At 44.7% G+C, this 22,067-nt stretch overlaps 1 protein-coding gene across 1 annotated transcript in view; it reads right to left on the reverse strand.

The window, feature by feature from the left end:
• LOC311247640 (X-linked retinitis pigmentosa GTPase regulator-like) overlaps positions 1-22,067 on the reverse strand; it is a gene marked incomplete at its 3' end in the record, with an annotated part of 71,631 nt that overhangs the window by 20,953 nt on the left and 28,611 nt on the right. The window contains exons 8-9 of the mRNA XM_084338659.1: positions 15,221-15,376; positions 14,181-14,305 (exon numbers count right to left, since the gene is read on the reverse strand). Coding sequence (XP_084194785.1) covers positions 14,181-14,305; positions 15,221-15,376 — 281 coding nt within the window. The remainder of the gene's footprint in view (positions 1-14,180; positions 14,306-15,220; positions 15,377-22,067) is intronic.

Raw genomic sequence — 22,067 nt, forward strand, 5'->3', positions numbered from 1 at the left:
GGGCTTTGGGCAGGCAGAGCCCTAAGGAAACTAGAATGCGCAAAGAAAGGATACCTGTTTGAGGAGAAAGAAATGTTAGACTGGGGACCAGTTGGGAACGACTGTGTAATTTGTCGCAAACCAACTGGCCTTAAAGAATTATATAGCGGCCCAGGGAAAAATAAACCTGTAAGAATCTACGCCAAAACGGGACCCATGAGAAGGATGGAGGAAAAACCAGTGAAGATACTCGACGGGTTCGTGTGTGGTAAGTGCCGACTAGGAGTGTCGGCCCGAGTAACCTTCATTTCCCAGTGGCAGCTCCGGAAGACCCCGCAGACACGTGAGGAGTGCACGTGCCTCTGGGATGGAGAAAAATTGGAGACCTGCCGAGGCTGCCTTATGCTCCAGAGCCAAGGAGGGCTGCTGGAGACGGTGCGAGCCGAGGGATGGCAGGTGAGAAGGTTTGTGGACCCTCTCCTGAGCCTGGACCCGATGTCCCTGATAAAAGAGAGTTCAGGACAAGACGGGACCAGGCCATGGGAACCACAACAGGGTGAGTACAAATGGGGCTATGATCCCCGTGATAACCCCCCACCCTACCAACCCCCTTTTCAGGAACAGATCCTGGATGAAGCCCATTTACCCAAATGGGCCCAGGTGATAAAAGAGTGCTGGCCGTATGACCCAACCCTGGCAGCCTCTGCCTACTTGCCAATGGCAGCGACTCAATTTCCGATGGTGATCCGAGTGCTCCGAGACGAAGCTAACCTGAATGAGAGCATAGAAGCTGAAAGGATGACAGACGCAGACAAGGAGCTCGCTCAAGCGGGAGGGTGGAAAGGACCATGGGAATTGACCTGCTGGGGCAGATTGATAGCAGAGGTGTTTAGAGACACCTCCATACCAGTGGTGGACCTGGGAACAGGTATGCCAAAAGAAGTAGGGGGTAGACGCACCCAATTACACTACTCAGTGACCGGCCTGGACGCCTGGGGGAGCCCGGGCATCAGGACCAAAAAGAAAAGTAAAGAGTTCACAGTGACGCCAGAAGAGTGGAGGCGGAGCTATGTGATGCAACTCCTGGGGACGTACGCAGCCAGGGCGGCCACTCCCCTAAAACCGGAAGAAACGGTAAGGATAAAACTGACTGTGAGAACAGCCGTAGTTCCATTTCTAGGAGTGCTCTCGCTGGGAGCAACCATCACCAGAGTGGACCTGAGACCTGACCTTCTACCACCCACCATCGCAGCCAGAAGGGGGTGGCATCAGAAGAGCCGGGATTGGCTCCGGAAAAAACGGGACCAACTACTAAGAAGGACCCCTAACACCGGGACCACCCAGAAGTAAGCAAGACTAACAACTCCCCAGAATAGGTGCCCAAAACGATCGAACCCCCTAAAAAAGATGGACAGATATGGAGGACGTACCCGAATGTGGGAATGGTGGACACATTCAAAGGAAGACAAACACAAACAGCCCCAAGAAGTAAGTTTGGATCTCCCTAAAAAAGATTTTGAATATCACAGGTTTAGGTTGAATTCCAGAACCTACTACCTGACGGCAGGCGAGTACCTGCGAGACCCAGATCTCACGAAAGCTGAAGAAACCGACCGGAGATTGGACCCAAACGACCTAATGAACGGGCAGGTACTAGACGACAGGCTGTGGGAATTGAAGGAACATGTGGATCGGTGGCGCACAATTAAAGAATCACCCGAAGACAAACTAGGCTGGGAAATGCAACTCCATCCAGCAACCCCCAACTGTCCGAAGAGCAGCCCGTGGATCTTAAACACGGTCTCCTTTTCCAGCCATGGTATGTATGTTACCCTTCGTACAGGTCCCAACTATCAAGACCCCCTACAGGGTCACTACACTGAGGTATGGCTGGGAGGGTATCGCGTCTGGACCAGCAGCCCCTGTATGGCCTCAAGAATTACCCGAAGAACTCGGGAAAACACCAGGTATGTGCTTGAGAACAAAAGCCTCCCCCTAACCACTTACCATTGGCAGGGAAGAGTGGGGGATGTGAAAACCAAGCCTAACACAATGGAAGATAGGGGGCAAACAAGGCTCGACATACAAGATAGCGAAAGAATGGTAAATATCCTAGAGCTGAACCTACAGGTAGACTCCCAGCCCAGGCCCCTGTATGCGGAGTATTCCATGATGCGAGGAGCTGACAACATCCGCGACTATGGGTATGACATGGCCCGCCTGGGAATTAAATTGTGCCAAGAAACAAGGCTATCTGAGTTCCCACCATATGGTACTTCATCACATATAGCCAGCCGCATAGGCCCTCTACCACAACCGGAGAGAATAGCCGTGACAACTTATAGATGGGTGTGGAGGGGACTGGATCCAAAAGCAGCTACCCATCCTCCCATATACACCCTCCTGCTAAACGGAAGGGTAACCAGGAGGAGACCCAGACCACCGAAGGGAAGTCGGGTGAGTAGAGAAAACCCAGAAGACAAGGTAAGAATCCCCCAGCTCCCTGAGACTAACCAATTGAACAGGTCCCTTGAAGTCCAATACGCAGAAGGAGTGGTTTACAGGAATGCAGCCCAATCGGAAGCCGAGAGAACCTGGAGAAACCTTCCTGGATACGCCTTCAAAAGAATTCTCACGCTGGCATGTGCCAAATGGGAATCATGGGAAGAACAGTGGAACATCATTTTGGCACCAGAAGCGGCCCAAATAAGAAGACCAAGGGGCGACCTGCTGAGGATAGTAGGGCTGCTACTCGGTGGAAGACTACTTGGGCAAGGGGCAATGAGGAGAGAACACGGGGCCGAAGAGATGGTCGAGTGGCAAGAAAGGTTCAGGGAAGTACACGGAGAAGGGAGGTACCGGGAGATATTGGAAAGAGAACCAAGGTATCAACAAATAAGGCATGAACAGAACCACTACAACGCTCATAGAGCAGAGGAGTAAGTGGGCGGAGAATCGAGACATTGCAATGTAGAAAGAGGGGGAGTGAGAAACTTAGTGACCAGAGAGGTCCCTCCCCTTAAGGGAGGAGGAACAGAGGAATATCATTTAAAAAAAGACTCCCACCTTTAGAAATTTTATCAGACATTGAAATCGATCGTCAGGAGAACATGGGCACCGACAAGAAACAACAGGGGAAGGGAAGAAAATACTTAGGCTGTGGCATCTTAGCAAGATTAGTATTAGCACTGACAGGAGTGATAGGAGTACTAGCAATCCTATACCATTATGGAGAAGAACCATGGCACAATTCTAAAGTCATGGTCCACTATGCAACGACAAAAAGATTACAACAAAGTTGTTGGGTAGCGGAGCAAGTACGAGTGACCCTCCCCAAGTTACAAGATTGGGGAGAGAACAGGAATAAGTCTAGCCTTCAGCGACTACTGAACCGATGGGGAACAGCCCCAGAGGAGGGTAGAATACTGAAGTGGTTGGGAGAGTTACCCAGCCATAGCTACAAAACAGGAGAGAACCAGGTAAGCCTGAGGACCTGGAAGAGCATAGTGGGAAACGTCACCCAGCGAGGGAGAAAAGGGAATACCCCGTGGGAGGTAGAAGACCTCTGGATAGGAGAGGAAGAAATAACACTAGGCATCCTACTCCTAATAAAAAGAGAAGCCAGGAATGAGCAGTGCAACTGGATGTTCCCAGTAGGTGGAGGACCTAGCTGGTACTGCACTTACGCTTGCCTAGCTATACCCCACAGGACAGGACAGGGATATTGGAGCCCAGAGGTGGTGTATGCAGCTTCTGACCAGAATGAGACCTGCACTGCAATATTCCCCAAGCGAGAGAGGTTTTGGGGAGAATACAACCTCACCTGTCTCGCTGGACCAACCCCTACCCTGGAGGAGGATTCCACCCAGGTGATGAGTACAACTGCTGGACCTGAAGGACCAGAAACAAGAGGGATGGATGACCGGGAGAGGACGGTCATCAGTCCCACCGAACCTCCAGGCGTAGGGGTAAGTCCACTAACCCTCCCCCAACAAACAGCTAGGGACCTGACGCTAACCTTCCTGGAAAGCGGAAAGACGGTCTACCGAGATCACCAGAGGATAAGGACGAAGGAGCTCATAGCAGAATGTTATCAGCTATACAGGAAACTGGACCCCTGCCTCTGGAATTTGAATAAGGATTGCGATGGACAGCAATACCTGGTGATGACCCCAGCAGAACATGTGGTCTTCATCGAGCCAATAGGTAAATACGTTGCAAAACCAGCCAGGTATCATGAAACCTGGCTTAATGACACCCTACCCTGGGTATGGATAACTATGATAACCCATTTCCAGGTACAATTCCCAAGCGGATATACTCGAACGGGACAAGGTTTGAAAGGCCCGTTCGACCGCTGGTTTTACGTCCAAGAAACACCCACCCCCGAGGAACTCTGGGCAGTGAACCCAGAAGACTTCAACAAGATTGATGAATGCGTGGCAGCCAAGGTGTTCGAGACTACGAACGACACCTACTATATAGGTAATGGAGCTTCCCCTAGGTGCGAGCTGGAGCAGCAGTGGGAGAACAAATGGGGAGTATGGAGAAACGACTGCACGCAGGTAAAAAAGAATAAAACAATTAAAGGGATCCTGCAGGGCTGGGAAGAGACAACGTCCAGAAGTGCCACAGAGACTTGGTGGGGCCTGCAGAAACCAGAGATCCAGGAATGGGTGATCCCCTGCCTAGAGAAGTCGACGAATAAATGGGTAAAGTATCAGTACTTGGCTACAGTCTATTCCAAAGACAGGGTGCTCAGAGCAGGATTTTGGGGAGGACATCTGACAGCCCTAAGTCCCAGACCCTGGAAAATGGAGTGTGATCGAGCCAATACTACATGCACCATTAAATTGGCCCGAAGGAACTGTGCTGAGGTGCCAGGATGGGAGACTCACTGCCAAGAGTATTATGACGGTGAGTATGAAACCTTTGATCTAGGCACAAGATGGAAGAAATCCCCCGTTCTGATCGAGGGAAAGAAGCGATGGATCCGAGCCAAACCCGACCAAGCGGGATGCCTTAAAACCATAATGGGGGAAGGTATGATGAAGCGGAAAAAGGTCAACGGAGAGATAGCCCCCCAAGTGGCGAAAGCTGATATCCTCCACATTGAGGGACATGCATTCAGGAAGAACCTGTGTGAAGGTAACGAGATCAAGGGGTACGAGTGGCTGGGTCCAAACCGCTTGTATAATAACAGAACTTGCCGTTCCCCAGCGGAGCATTGGCTGAGATGTGGCGAGGGGAGACTGGAACACGAGTGTTCTTGGCTGGAGAAGGCCGGAATAGCAGTGGAAGGTACAATTACCGCAATCGCGGAAGAAGTGGTGGAGACTATAGGGGAAGGAATTGGAGTAGTGGGGAATTGGGTGGGGACACTGTTTGGCCACCTTTGGCCCTATCTACTAATGATTCTAGGTTTCCTGATGGTGGGCCTGATGAGCTACGTGATGGTGAAGGGCGGAGCCAAGGTGGTGACCGCCGCCCTTCTTCGAAAAATCCGCCCACCAGAAGAACAGGAAATGAAGGAACTCCTCCTGAGGGAGGAGCCAGATCCCTGGCAGTCATAAAAGCCAGACCCGGTGCTGCTCAGCTCACAACTGATCCAAGGACCAGACGAGCAGCACCTACCCCAGCAGACCATAAGCCCTCACCCCAGACGAGCAGCACTTACCCCAACAGATCCTAAAGACAAAGCACTATGGAAAACACCACAATAACGGCGGACCAGGCGGTGGTCCTAAATCGAACCTTTGAGTGGTCTGACAACCAATACAATGTAAGTTGCTTAAAGGAAAGGTACATCCACAGGGAGAAGGTACCCCGGCATGAATACCTGCTAACCGAGATAATTTGGCTGTTTTACTGCTGCCAGGGACCATGGTCCCTGGACCAACCCTTAAGAATAATAGCCTTAATAGAAGGACTATTAAAGGCAGCCCTAATATGGGCCACAAACTGCCAACACGAGAACCCGACAATAGGGATTAACCTCTCGTGGTTCATAATCTACATCCTAGGTAGAACCAAACTGGAGCTGAACCGACGGGATGTCCTGAAGGGCATCCTGTTTGCCATCTGGATGGCATGTGACCTGGGAGAGATCTATTTCTCCCCCCTAACAATTGCAGTGACTATAGGAGAAGGCTTCCTGGCAATGGGAGTGATGTCGTATCTAATAACCATGACCATGGCCCTGCAGAGAGGAGGAAGAAGGCGTTGGCTGGAACGCTTGGCCCTGGTGATCCTGTGGGGACTGGGTTGGGGAGCAGGAGCGGTAATGTATTGGACCGAGGAGTGCTCCTCAATCCCGCTAGTCCTATGGTTCATGTTGTATGAGGGACTTTTCCCAAGAAAGACTGGACCACGCAGCCCGGGGATGACCCCCCCGCCCATGGCACTAGTTTCGCCATGGGTGCACAGCCTGGGCCTAAGGCGCGCCCAGGCCAGGAAATGAGAATCAAGAAAAGAAGAAGTGAAACAGGGCAGGGTATCCTGTTTTCACTAGCTGTACATAGGACTAATAGGAAGTGAAACAGGGCAGGGTATCCTGTTTTCACTAGCTGTACATATGACTAATCATTTTTCTTTGCTTTAAACCCTTAGGAGGGGGTAACCTACTGTGCCCAATGCAGCCGTACCCTAGAGGAAGAAAATTACCTCTGGGATATGAGCCAAGCCTTATGGTGTGCTGAATGCTACCAAGAGAAATTCAAGGTTGGGACAGCACAAGGCCTCCTCTGCAGCCCAACATATACTGGGCAACCACCCATTGATGTCTCTAGGTATGTCAGCCTAGAGGCAAATGCTCGCGTAATCTGGAGCACAACAATTAGAGGATGGGACCAGACACGTATAAAGGTCCACCCAAACGCCACCTATTATCCAGTAATGGGTAAATTTTGGGAATGTGAAGACGGCACCCGTACCACGTCCATGCACCTGACTGATGGCAGGGTGATAGCCTTTGGGGAGCACTTGCCCGGACAAAGGAAGACCCCAATGGAAGGTGAGGGATCTCGAGAAGGGGGTGTCGAGGAGCCTCAGGATTCGAGAATCCCCACCTTCCCTGTCAGGGTAAAATGGATCTCGCCTTTAGATCTATACCTAACCAGAGAGGCAATGGGTAAAAGAGCATATCCTACAGGTATAATCCCCATAAGTTCCACAGGTGCAGTTCCCTGTGGCCTGGACACTAAGAGGATGAGATACCAGGAGGAACCGGCAGAAGGAGGAGTGGGGGCACAGCATCGTCCAAACCAAAGCCCCCCTCAGCCGGGGACACTAGACTGGTACAAAAGCATCGATAGCTGGTACAAAAGCATCAATAGCCCGGAATCCCCAGGGTCCCAGATGGACTGGTACGAGACCTACATCAACTCCAAATCCTTGGAGGAACAACAAGAGGTTAGTAAAACTAGGTACCAGAAGACCAAGGCCCGAGTGAACTGGCGGGACCCGCAGAAGGCCTCACCGAAAGGAAGGAGGCACCGGTCGTCCGAGTCATCAGGCAGCACGCCAGAGAGAGAACATCGCCTTGCTGACCCCAGGAGACAACCAGGGGCTGGAGGAGCCATAGAGAGGGACGACTACTTCCCCCCCCTGCCAGCCTACGCTCTGCCACCAGCTCCTAACAATAGCCCTGCTGAAGGAGGGCTACTAGAAGATCCAGAGATGGGGGAAATGATGAAAGATGGGAGTGGTCTAGGTGACCTATCCCTCTCCAAACCAGCAACAAGGCCCACCGTCCTAGTCGCACCAGCAACAAAGCCCACCGTCCTAGCCCCCCCACTCCCCAAGAGGAAATGGGATGCGGTTTTGGGATGGTATAAAACAGTCCCTACACCCCTCTGCGCTGAACCACCCGGGGAGACGGTACTGGAGTGCATGATAAGGGAGGTGGCAGAAGGGTTAACAGAGAGGGAGAGGGTCCGAGGAGAAGCAGTGGTGGAGTGGATCAGAACGATCCCAGCACCACACCCAGCACCACCCCCAGCACCACCCCCAGCACCACCCCAAGCACCACCAGTCCTTGAAATACCAGGGATGGATGAGCCGCTGGAGATATTCCTAGCCAGCTATGAAACAATGATGGGAGATGATCTCCTAGATCTAGCAGACAGCCCAGACGTACTGGAAATACATGCCCCTGACAACAAGGACAATGGTTGGGAGAACTGGTACTGAGAGATACTAAGGAGCCAAGAAGAAACTACAAAATACGAAGCAACCTCCAGAGGGTGACAACGAGTGATTAGAACTGCAAATGAATTATAACCAATCATGTATGGCTGATTAAAGAAATGTATTATTATTCAGCATACAATGTAAAGATGATTATAATGTTTTGAAATCAGTAATTATGTCTTGTAATCAGTATAACAGAAACATGATTTATGATTACCGAACTGTATCATTTATACCAGTGGTACTGTACTTTTGAGATGAGACATTGGAACTGGGTATGTAGTGACTCAACACGGAACTGTGAATAGGGGAAGTCATGACCATGTATGGGGAAAACGAACTGTAGTAACCTCAAGGTACAAGTGAGAGGCTGGCAAGGAAGGGGTTACTGAATTTACTGAGCAGAGAAAGAGGATGGATCACAGAGGACAGGCACGCAAACCCCTATAAAAAGGGAAGTTACACAGAGAAACGAGCAGAGCGCTGGGACGGCTCTCAAGGTAAGACTAACCTTTTGAACAGGCACCAGATGAGGAACCAGAGGAGCCAACTCTCTGCAATTGTCCGGAGATCTTCGAGGGGACTCAAACCCCAGCAGTAACCTAAGACCTAAAGTGAGTACAACAGGCTCCATCTGGTCTAGGGGAACTGTAAATCACAGATGAATGTGTCGCTAGCTCTCTCGCTCTAGGTTTGATCGAAACCGAGGAGTGTTGGCGCTGGAACACGTTCCAGATTTAAGAGTCCCTGGGAGTCTTCGGCTGTTGCACGGACGGCAGATTAGACCTCTGGTCCATCGCTCTCCCTGCTCAAACCCAGGATAAATATCGCGCGGTGTTGGTTCCTTGTACTGGGAGCTGGCCCCGTGGTAGATAATTTATCCGAGCAGGACCAAAGCAGAGGTGAAGGGGAAGTTGATCGCTTCCTCCAGACTCTCAAGCTGGGGACTTCCAGAAATTACTACATTCTCAGTTCAGGGAAGCTCACTGTTACATAATAACTAAAATTCGATTTATCTTTTAATTTTGATTCTTTATTTCTTTAAATGTTTTTCTACTTTGATTCGAGTTCTATTCTCTTATCGACCTGAACTGTGGCTTTTTACCCATTTATGTAACCAAAATAAAAGCTTGAATAAAATAAAATCTTTGCTTTTATAATAATAAAAAATAATTGAAATAAAAAGAGACTTTGTGGAACTCCACTCTTTTTACCCATTGAAGGGGGCTCTTGCTGGTGATATAATTGTGTAAGGTATAGCGTGCATGAAGACAGGTTCTCAACGGTTACTCTTAAAACAAGTGAACATTTCCCCGACCGCATAAGTATACATGTGGTCACTACTTTTCCGACACCCACACCATCATATTCAATCATAAGTAGATAGCTGTCGTTAATTCTGGTGTCCTCGGGGACCTCTCGATCCACTGGCTATTTATCAAGAGACGCCGAGGGTGCAAAGGGGAGAGACCAGGAGACGAAGACAGTGAGAAGTCGGACGAATATCTACGCCCCGCAGCTTAAACACACCGAGAAGAGCTGGTAGGCGGTAAGACCCCCCAGCTTCCCGGTGCGGACCCTTTAAACGGAGAGCTGTTCAGTAGTCTTGTACAAGGCTTAATAACTGGGATTGAACACTGGATACACTAAGGGGGGGGGGGGGTCCCGCTGGTTGTAAGACAGTAGGAGGGGGGGGTTAGAGAAGCCGCTGGCGGTATCCCATCTGGCCGACGATTTCTTGGGAGAATTCAAAGTCTTGAACACGGTGCCCACAGAACCTCGGTCCGCAGATGAATACAGCTGGACCCTCTGGTGGACGGTAGCTGCCGGTCCACAACGGAGAGACGTGAGGCGACCTCACTGGTGTAGAGCGCCGTCTCACCTTGACTCCTCTCCGGGGGGTAGTTCCAACACTCCGCAGTGTTGGCCGTTATCCATGGAATAATCAAAGCACCCAAAGCATAATCCAAGCCGTGGAAGGCTCGCCGTCGTCCGGGTAGAGTAATCCAATGTACAGGTCCAGTCGCCCTGGCCCGGAGCTCCTCGGATGCAAGCACCACTAGTGGTCTGCCCAGCCTGGTTAAGACTCCAGATAACGTCAGGAACGATGGGGGTACTGATAACTTTATAACTCTAACCGAACGATGCACCATACATAATAGACTATTATTAGCTTAATAGAAATACGTCCAACTCGACGGTATAGTGCCAAACTATGACAATTCAACTATTAATCCACACGATATCTCAATGCCTATTCTGAGGCCAAGTAGGCCTTACTGCACCACACGTGCGTCGTGGGTGAGGCTTCGCGTCTGTTACTCGGTTGGAGGGTAAAGAACTAATGGACTAAAAGAAAGTTCTACTTACTTGCGCCATATATATATGCGCTGTGAACAAATAGTACCATTCGTATTTCGCCAGACGTATTCCTACGCGGAACCGGGCTTGCCACGACATGTTGGGCGGCACGATTGAACTTGAACCTAGGGGTATGGCTGCTGGCGCCAGGTTCTCGTCCAATGGTAGAATGAAACTATTATGGGCTGTTTAGTAGACTAAAGGGATATTCAGTGCATATTGTACAAGGAATATACAGGGGATATCAAACGATATACAAATACTATTTAAATATATATATATAAATAAATATATATATTCGGTTTAATCTGATCCTTCACAACACTTCTGTTTATCTATAAGATCTAACATGTTTCTGTGTATCTATAAGATCTAACATGTTTATCTATAAGATCTAACATGTTTCTGTTTATCTATAAGATCTAACATGTTTATCTATAAGATCTAACATGTTTCTGTTTATCTATAAGATCTAACATGTTATCTATAAGATCTAACATGTTTCTGTTTATCTATAAGATCTAACATGTTTCTGTTTATCTATAAGATCTAACATGTTTATCTATAAGATCTAACATGTTTCTGTTTATCTATAAGATCTAACATGTTTATATATATAAGATCTAACATGTTTATCTATAAGATCTAACATGTTTCTGTTTATCTATAAGATCTAACATGTTTATCTATAAGATCTAACATGTTTATCTATAAGATCTAACATGTTTCTGTTTATCTATAAGATCTAACATGTTTATCTATAAGATCTAACATGTTTCTGTTTATCTATAAGATCTAACATGTTTATCTATAAGATCTAACATGTTTATCTATAAGATCTAACATGTTTCTGTTTATCTATAAGATCTAACATGTTTATATATATAAGATCTAACATGTTTATCTATAAGATCTAACATGTTTCTGTTTATCTATAAGATCTAACATGTTTCTGTTTATCTATAAGATCTAACATGTTTCTGTTTATCTATAAGATCTAACATGTTTATCTATCAGACCTACTCCTATCCAAGCTCCGGGAGGGTCATCAAAGAGAAGTCGCCTATTCTCAGTCCTTGCCCCACAATGGTGGAATGAACTACCCACCCCAGTTAGGACAGCCGAATCACGTCCAATCTTTCGCCGTCGACTAAAGACGCACTTCTTCAACCATTATCTGAATAAAAAAAAAAAAAAAAAAAAAAAAAAATCTAACCCTAACTAACCGTACTGTCATGCACTTGTCCTAATAAACTAACCTACACTGTAGCACTCAACACTTTGATGAACATTGTTGCTCAGCTGATAGAGTTGTGCCCTTCCTGATGGCTTGTCGTACAGAACTTGTAAGTCGCTTTGGATAAAAGCGTCAGCTAAATGACTAAATGTAAATGTAAATGTATAAGATCTAACATGTTTATCTATAAGATCTAACATGTTTCTGTTTATCTATAAGATCTAACATGTTTATCTATAAGATCTAACATGTTTATCTATAAGATCTAACATGCTTCTGTTTATCTATGAGATCTAACATGTTTATCTATAAGATCTAACATGTTTATCTATAAGATCTAACATGTTTCTGTTTATCTATAAGATCTAACATGTTTCTGTTTATCTATAAGATCTAACATGTTTCTGTTTATCTATAAGATCTAACATGTTTCTGTTTATCTATAAGATCTAACATGTTTCTGTTTATCTATAAGATCTAACATGTTTATCTATAAGATCTAACATGCTTCTGTTTATCTATAAGATCTAACATGTTTATCTATAAGATCTAACATTAGGGATGTCCGATATTATCGGCCGACCGATATTATCGGCCGATATCGGCAGTAAAATGTGATATCGGAAAATATCGGTATCGGTTTAAAAAAAAAGAAAAACAATAACAATATTTGTTATATATATATCCAGTGAAATTATTAGTTACCTGAAATTATTCCGTTTTTTGGGGGGGAAACCCTGCATATATCGGTATCGGTTGATATCGGTATCGGAAATTAAGAGTTGGACAATATCGGAATATCGGTATCGGTAAAAAAGCCAATATCGAGCATCCCTATCTAACATGCTTCTGTTTATCTATAAGATCTAACATGTTTCTGTTTATCTATAAGATCTAACATGTTTATCTATAAAATCTAACATGTTTATCTATAAGATCTAACATGTTTCTGTTTATCTATAAGATCTAACATGTTTATCTATAAGATCTAACATGTTTCTGTTTATCTATAAGATCTAACATGTTTATCTATAAGATCTAACATGTTTATCTATAAGATCTAACATGTTTCTGTTTATCTATAAGATCTAACATGTTTCTGTTTATCTATAAGATCTAACATGTTTCTGTTTATCTATAAGATCTAACATGTTTATCTATAAGATCTAACATGTTTATCTATAAGATCTAACATGTTTCTGTTTATCTATAAGATCCAACATGTTTCTGTTTATCTATAAGATCTAACATGTTTATCTATTAGATCTAACATGTTTATCTATAAGATCTAACATGTTTCTGTTTATCTATAAGATCTAACATGTTTCTGTTTATCTATAAGATCTAACATGTTTCTGTTTATCTATAAGATCTAACATGTTTCTGTTTATCTATAAGATCTAACATGTTTATCTATAAGATCTAACATGTTTCTGTTTATCTATAAGATCTAACATGTTTATCTATAAGATCTAACATGCTTCTGTTTATCTATAAGATCTAACATGTTTATCTATAAGATCTAACATGTTTATCTATAAGATCTAACATGTTTCTGTTTATCTATAAGATCTAACATGTTTATCTATAAGATCTAACATGTTTATCTATAAGATCTAACATGCTTCTGTTTATCTATAAGATCTAACATGTTTATCTATAAGATCTAACATGTTTATCTATAAGATCTAACATGTTTCTGTTTATCTATAAGATCTAACATGTTTATCTATAAGATCCAACATGTTTCTGTTTATCTATAAGATCTAACATGTTTCTGTTTATCTATAAGATCTAACATGTTTCTGTTTATCTATAAGACCTAACATGTTTCTGTTTATCTATAAGATCTAACATGTTTATCTATTAGATCTAACATGTTTATCTATAAGATCTAACATGTTTCTGTTTATCTATAAGATCTAACATGTTTCTGTTTATCTATAAGATCTAACATGTTTCTGTTTATCTATAAGATCGAACATGTTTCTGTTTATCTATAAGATCTAACATGTTTATCTATGAGATCTAACATGTTTATCTATAAGATCTAACATGTTTCTGTTTATCTATAAGATCTAACATGTTTATCTATAAGATCTAACATGTTTATCTATAAGATCTAACATGTTTCTGTTTATCTATAAGATCTAACATGTTTCTGTTTATCTATAAGATCTAACATGTTTATCTATAAGATCTAACATGTTTATCTATAAGAACTAACATGTTATCTATAAGATCTAACATGTTTCTGTTTATCTATAAGATCTAACATGTTTATCTATAAGATCTAACATGTTTATCTATAAGATAATAATAATAATAATAATAATAATAATAATAATAATAATAATAATAATAATAATAATAATAATAATAATAATAACATACACACACCAAAGCCACCTACCGCCTGCACGTTATACTTGAGGAAGCGTGGGCAGAGAGTTGGTTTGAACTGGTTGGTGAAGTTCTCCTCTCCCAGACCCAGCTTCCCGTGCCTCCCATCTCCGAACGTGTAGAGGAGGCCGCCATCTGGGGAACCATGGCAACCATTAATCAACCACATAATAATAATAACAATAATAATAATAATAATAATAATAATAATAATAATAATAATAATAATAATAATAATAATAATAATAATAATAATAATTATTTAATAATAATAATAATAATAATAATAATAATAATACATGTGTAGTGCTGTCAGGCGATTAAAAAAAGTTATCTAATTAATTACAGGATTTGTAATTAATTAATCTAATTAATCGCATTTTAATCGCATAACCATTTTATGCCTGATATTTTATATTCTATAATCATATTTCAAATTGCATGTGTCCGGATGGCAGAATTCAGTACTGTATCTACAAAACCTTCTGTTTAATCATCTTCCTTTTATTCATTTGCTTAGATTTTTCAGGTCTGGTCAATTTAGCATGGTGTTATTCACAGTCAAAAAAATTTATAATAAAAACAATGTAATTGATATTCTCATCTGGTTCATTACAATTGACTCAAGCCTCGTAACAGACACAGTATTTCTGACACTGGGAATACATTCCCTGAGATCCATAGATGTCCCTAGAATCAGATACCAAGAACATGCAAATGGACCATATTAAAAAAAAGTCTGTACATGTTTATTCTACGTTGTTATGGAATGAATGAGATTTAAAAATAAATAAAAATAATTATTACAATTTTTTTTTATTAGTTTTTAGTTAATTTTCATAACGCGATAATTTGCGGTGTAATTAATGAATCTAATTAACGCGATAAACTGACAGCCCTATTCGTTTTATTTATATAGCGCTTCTCAAGAACCTGAAGTCGCTGATGGACACATGTCAAATCAAACCCATCTGAGAAACCATGGCAACCAGTCAGTCACGTGATAGGATCAGCTAAACGGCACTGGGGCCGCCTCTAGCGTCCGTCTACCTGTGATGGCGGCCGTGTGGTTCTCCCCGCAGGACACGTGGAGGACGCGCCCCTTCCTGAAGTGGTCCACGGCGCGGGGGAGGCGGGACTCAAAGATGAACGTCCCGTGACCCAGCTGGCCAAACTGTCCCAGGCCAAACGTGTACACCCCGTCCACTAGGGGGAGACAGAGGGAGACACTACATGAATCACCTCCTCCTCTAGGGGGAGACAGAGGGAGACACTACATTAATCACCTCGCCCTCTGGTGGTGGAGGGAGACACTACATTAATCACCTCGCCCTCTGGTGGTGGAGGGAGACACTACATTAATCACCTCGCCCTCTGGTGGTGGAGGGAGACACTACATTAATCACCTCGCCCTCTGGTGGTGGAGGGAGACACTACATTAATCACCTCGCCCTCTGGTGGTGGAGGGAGACACTACATTAATCATCCACTAGAGGGAGACACTACATTAATTACCTCGCCTTCTGGTGGTGGAGGGAGACACTACATTAATCACCTCGCCCTCTGGTGGTGGAGGGAGACACTACATTAATCACCTCACCCTCTGGTGGTGGTGGGAGACACTACATTAATCATCCACTAGAGCAGGGGTCTCAAACTCAATGTACCTGGGGGCCGCTGGAGGTAGAGTCTGGGTGAGGCTGGGCCGCATCAAATATTCCACAAAAAAACGGTTTCAAGTATTCAAAAAAAAAGTACAACTGATCCAATATTCTCAATCCTTAGCAATAACATTTCAGAACATGAACAGTTCTTCAGAACATAGGCTTCTCAGTGGTGTCAGTGGACTGAGGACTCATCCACAGCTATGGAAATGCACTGTGCATTTTTTTTTTATTCTAATACAAAGCTGTTTAATCAAATCACCAGCCAGTATTTCAGTTGTTCTGGTTGCTGTGCGATCTGAGGGGGCTTTGCTTTTGTTTGCCTTCAAACATGGTCTCCATCACTCAGTCATACATTCTTTTCAAATTGCCACCCTTCACAAGAGCTACCGTTTCTTGGCATAATAGTCACATTGGTTTGGTGCTGGGACTCAGGATGAACGCATATTTTTCAGTCCATTCACCTTTGAATTGCAGTCGACTTTTCTTTTACTGACCATCTTTGAAAATGGCTAGAAACTAGTACAGTAACTACATTTATCTCACAAAGATAAAACTGGGAGCGAGTTTACTGTAGATGCGCTGTCAACTGACTCGGACTGAAAGAGAGAGACGACTTGCATTCCGTGAAGACCCGCCCTACTCCCCTACTCTGCATCTGATTCGCAGACTGTGGGTGAGGGGGGGGGGAACGCTGACGGGATGCTGAATGTGATTGGACCAGACCCGTACACAGACACAGACACAGACAGTGTGGCAGACAGTGCAGCCAGCCGCTTATGCAGAGCACTGCTCGCAGTCAGAGGAGATAGCGAGGATGCATTTGTCTTCCACTTTACTTGATATCACTCCGGAATCACGTTTCAACCAAGTCACTAACGTAAAGTTGCTGTCATGAGCCTGCGCTATGGTAGCCTACAAGTGATCAAATAAATAAAACTTCCAACTCTCACGCAACGTCTCGGCAAACAGTAGGGCGCGGGCCGCATTAACACTACACTTTGATGTCAAGTAGGGGGCCGCAAAATATCATCCCTCGGGCCGCAATTGGCCCGCGGGCCGCGAGTTTGAGACCCCTGCACTAGAGGGAGACACTACATTAATCATCCACTAGAGGGAGACACTACATTAATCACCTCGCCCTCTGGTGGTGGTGGGAGACACTACATTAATCATCCACTAGAGGGAGACACTACATTAATCACCTCGTCCAATTAAAAAAAAGAAATTATGCAGTCAGGCCACTGAACTTAGAAGCAGGCCAGGCCAGTGTTTCTAGTTGCAGCAGCGCAATAGTTAGATAACCTACGTGGGGAACAACCAGGAGATCACTGCAACTCACACAAGTTGGAGAACTATATCTCTCTCTCGGCATGTGATTGGTGGAGGCGGGACCCTTACAAAAAAACTGTTGTTGCTAATCATTGACACATGCTAGCCTGTAATAATCCCCCCCAGAAAAATCGACTATGCATTTGATATATTGCAAATATATGCCATCACACACACTGGCATTTAAAGGGTTAGAATTATAAAATGAATATGTGGTGTTATGATCAGGGCTGAAGTTGAATAAAAGATTGTATTATTTTCAACCTGACATTACAAAAAAACAGAAAATCCATCTAAATCAGTGTTGTTGCTAATCATTATGCTAGCCTGTTTTTTAACAATAATTTGTGATGCCATCACAAACACTGGCATTTAAAGGGTACAAATAAAAAAATTCCTGCACCAGAATGCAGGAAATTAAGTCTTTGTAACAAGAAATGTCCTGGTGGGGGACCCCCAGACCCCCTGCTTAAACAGTGGCCTGACTGGGGCTATATTTTGCACTATATTTCCTGGCCTGAATGATTCCCCCAGTCCGGCCCTGGTTAAAAGCCTCCAATGCTTATTAGTGTGTGTGCGTTTGAACGTTTGCATGTTTCAACCAAACATTTCCATTTATTAAAAAAAATTAAAATAAAATATTTATTATAATTTTTTTGTACCTCCTATAATAGTGGGGGTCGCGGCTCTCTGACACCGTTATTTGGGGGTCGAGGCCTGAACAGTTTGGGAACCCCTGATCTAGAGGGAGACACTACATTCATTCACTTAATCGCAATATTATATCGATACAGTGACACCAAGTATCAATATACTTACAAAGACATTTTATAATAGAAAAAGTTAATAAAAGGTGTTGCTTGACAATCCCATTTTGCTGCATAAAATCTTAATCTTATCTTAATAGATAAAACAGATGAGATGAATACATATTTTTATTACAGAACGTTTTCTCTTCGGGACATAATTTGCAGTTGAAAAAAGGTAATACATCTCAATACATAAGTGATATTACAATATGGTGACTCTAGGATGGTGCTAATGTTGTTATGGTGTTATAGTCTATGTGACCTGTGCTGTGATCATGAGGGCCACAGTGTATAGATCATGAGGGCCACAGTGTATACATCATGAGGGCCACAGTGTATACATCATGAGGGCCACAGTGTATACATCATGAGGGCCACAGTGTATACATCATGAGGGCCACAGTGTATACATCATGAGGGCCACAGTGTATACATCATGAGGGCCACAGTGTATAGATCATGAGGGCCACAGTGTATACATCATGAGGGCCACAGTGTATACATCATGAGGGCCACAGTGTATACATCATGAGGGCCACAGTGTATACATCATGAGGGCCACAGTGTATACATCATGAGGGCCACAGTGTATAGATCATGAGGGCCACAGTGTATAGATCATGAGGGCCACAGTGTATACATCATGAGGGCCACAGTGTATAGATCATGAGGGCCACAGTGTATACATCATGAGGGCCACAGTGTATACATCATGAGGGCCACAGTGTATACATCATGAGGGCCACAGTGTATACATCATGAGGGCCACAGTGTATACATCATGAGGGCCACAGTGTATACATCATGAGGGCCACAGTGTATACATCATGAGGGCCACAGTGTATACATCATGAGGGCCACAGTGTATACATCATGAGGGCCACAGTGTATACATCATGAGGGCCACAGTGTATAGATCATGAGGGCCACAGTGTATACATCATGAGGGCCACAGTGTATACATCATGAGGGCCACAGTGTATACATCATGAGGGCCACAGTGTATACATCATGAGGGCCACAGTGTATACATCATGAGGGCCACAGTGTATACATCATGAGGGCCACAGTGTATAGATCATGAGGGCCACAGTGTATAGATCATGAGGGCCACAGTGTATAGATCATGAGGGCCACAGTGTATACATCATGAGGGCCACAGTGTATAGATCATGAGGGCCACAGTGTATACATCATGAGGGCCACAGTGTATACATCATGAGGGCCACAGTGTATACATCATGAGGGCCACAGTGTATACATCATGAGGGCCACAGTGTATACATCATGAGGGCCACAGTGTATACATCATGAGGGCCACAGTGTTATACATCATGAGGGCCACAGTGTATACATCATGAGGGCCACAGTGTATACATCATGAGGGCCACAGTGTATAGATCATGAGGGCCACAGTGTATACATCATGAGGGCCACAGTGTATACATCATGAGAGCCACAGTGTATAGATCATGAGGGCCACAGTGTATAGATCATGAGGGCCACAGTGTATACATCATGAGGGCCACAGTGTATAGATCATGAGGGCTACAGTGTATAGATCATGAGGGCCACAGTGTATACATCATGAGGGCCACAGTGTATACATCATGAGGGCCACAGTGTATACATCATGAGGGCCACAGTGTATACATCATGAGGGCCACAGTGTATACATCATGAGGGCCACAGTGTATACATCATGAGGGCCACAGTGTATACATCATGAGGGCCACAGTGTATACATCATGAGGGCCACAGTGTATACATCATGAGGGCCACAGTGTATAGATCATGAGGGCCACAGTGTATACATCATGAGGGCCACAGTGTATACATCATGAGGGCCACAGTGTATACATCATGAGGGCCACAGTGTATACATCATGAGGGCCACAGTGTATACATCATGAGGGCCACAGTGTATAGATCATGAGGGCCACAGTGTATAGATCATGAGGGCCACAGTGTATAGATCATGAGGGCCACAGTGTATACATCATGAGGGCCACAGTGTATAGATCATGAGGGCCACAGTGTATACATCATGAGGGCCACAGTGTATACATCATGAGGGCCACAGTGTATAGATCATGAGGGCCACAGTGTATAGATCATGAGGGCCACAGTGTATACATCATGAGGGCCACAGTGTATACATCATGAGGGCCACAGTGTATACATCATGAGGGCCACAGTGTATACATCATGAGGGCCACAGTGTATACATCATGAGGGCCACAGTGTATAGATCATGAGGGCCACAGTGTATAGATCATGAGGGCCACAGTGTATACATCATGAGGGCCACAGTGTATAGATCATGAGGGCCACAGTGTATACATCATGAGGGCCACAGTGTATAGATCATGAGGGCCACAGTGTATACATCATGAGGGCCACAGTGTATACATCATGAGGGCCACAGTGTATAGATCATGAGGGCCACAGTGTATAGATCATGAGGGCCACAGTGTATACATCATGAGGGCCACAGTGTATACATCATGAGGGCCACAGTGTATACATCATGAGGGCCACAGTGTATACATCATGAGGGCCACAGTGTATACATCATGAGGGCCACAGTGTATAGATCATGAGGGCCACAGTGTATAGATCATGAGGGCCACAGTGTATAGATCATGAGGGCCACAGTGTATACATCATGAGGGCCACAGTGTATACATCATGAGGGCCACAGTGTATACATCAAGAGGGCCACAGTGTATACATCATGAGGGCCACAGTGTATACATCATGAGGGCCACAGTGTATACATCATGAGGGCCACAGTGTATAGATCATGAGGGCCACAGTGTATACATCATGAGGGCCACAGTGTATACATCATGAGGGCCACAGTGTATAGATCATGAGGGCCACAGTGTATAGATCATGAGGGCCACAGTGTATACATCATGAGGGCCACAGTGTATACATCATGAGGGCCACAGTGTATAGATCATGAGGGCCACAGTGTATACATCATGAGGGCCACAGTGTATAGATCATGAGGGCCACATTGTATACATCATGAGGGCCACAGTGTATACATCATGAGGGCCACAGTGTATACATCATGAGGGCCACAGTGTATACATCATGAGGGCCACAGTGTATACATCATGAGGGACACAGTGTATAGATCAAGAGGGCCACAGTGTATAGATCATGAGGGCCACAGTGTATACATCATGAGGGCCACAGTGTATAGATCATGAGGGCCACAGTGTATAGATCATGAGGGCCACAGTGTATACATCATGAGGGCCACAGTGTATAGATCATGAGGGCCACAGTGTATACATCATGAGGGCCACAGTGTATAGATCATGAGGGCCACAGTGTATAGATCATGAGGGCCACAGTGTATAGATCATGAGGGCCACAGTGTATAGATCATGAGGGCCACAGTGTATAGATCATGAGGGCCACAGTGTATAGATCATGAGGGCCACAGTGTATACATCATGAGGGCCACAGTGTATACATCATGAGGGCCACAGTGTATAGATCATGAGGGCCACAGTGTATAGATCATGAGGGCCACAGTGTATAGATCATGAGGGCCACAGTGTATACATCATGAGGGCCACAGTGTATAGATCATGAGGGCCACAGTGTATAGATCATGAGGGCCACAGTGTATACATCATGAGGGCCACAGTGTATAGATCATGAGGGCCACAGTGTAAGATCATGAGGGCCACAGTGTATAGATCATGAGGGCCACAGTGTATAGATCATGAGGCCACAGTGTATACATCATGAGGGCCACAGTGTATACATCATGAGGGCCACAGTGTATACATCATGAGGGCCACAGTGTATACATCATGAGGGCCACAGTGTATACATCATGAGGGCCACAGTGTATAGATCATGAGGGCCACAGTGTATAGATCATGAGGGCCACAGTGTATAGATCATGAGGGCCACAGTGTATAGATCATGAGGGCCACAGTGTATAGATCATGAGGGCCACAGTGTATAGATCATGCAGACTGCAGTACCTGTGATGGCCACAGTGTATACATAATGCAGACTGCAGTACCAGTGATGGCCACAGTGTATAGATCATGCAGACTG

The sequence above is a fragment of the Notolepis coatsorum genome (genome assembly GCF_963971535.1).
Source record: "Notolepis coatsorum genome assembly, contig: SCAFFOLD_719, whole genome shotgun sequence".
NCBI lineage: Eukaryota > Metazoa > Chordata > Actinopteri > Aulopiformes > Paralepididae > Notolepis > Notolepis coatsorum.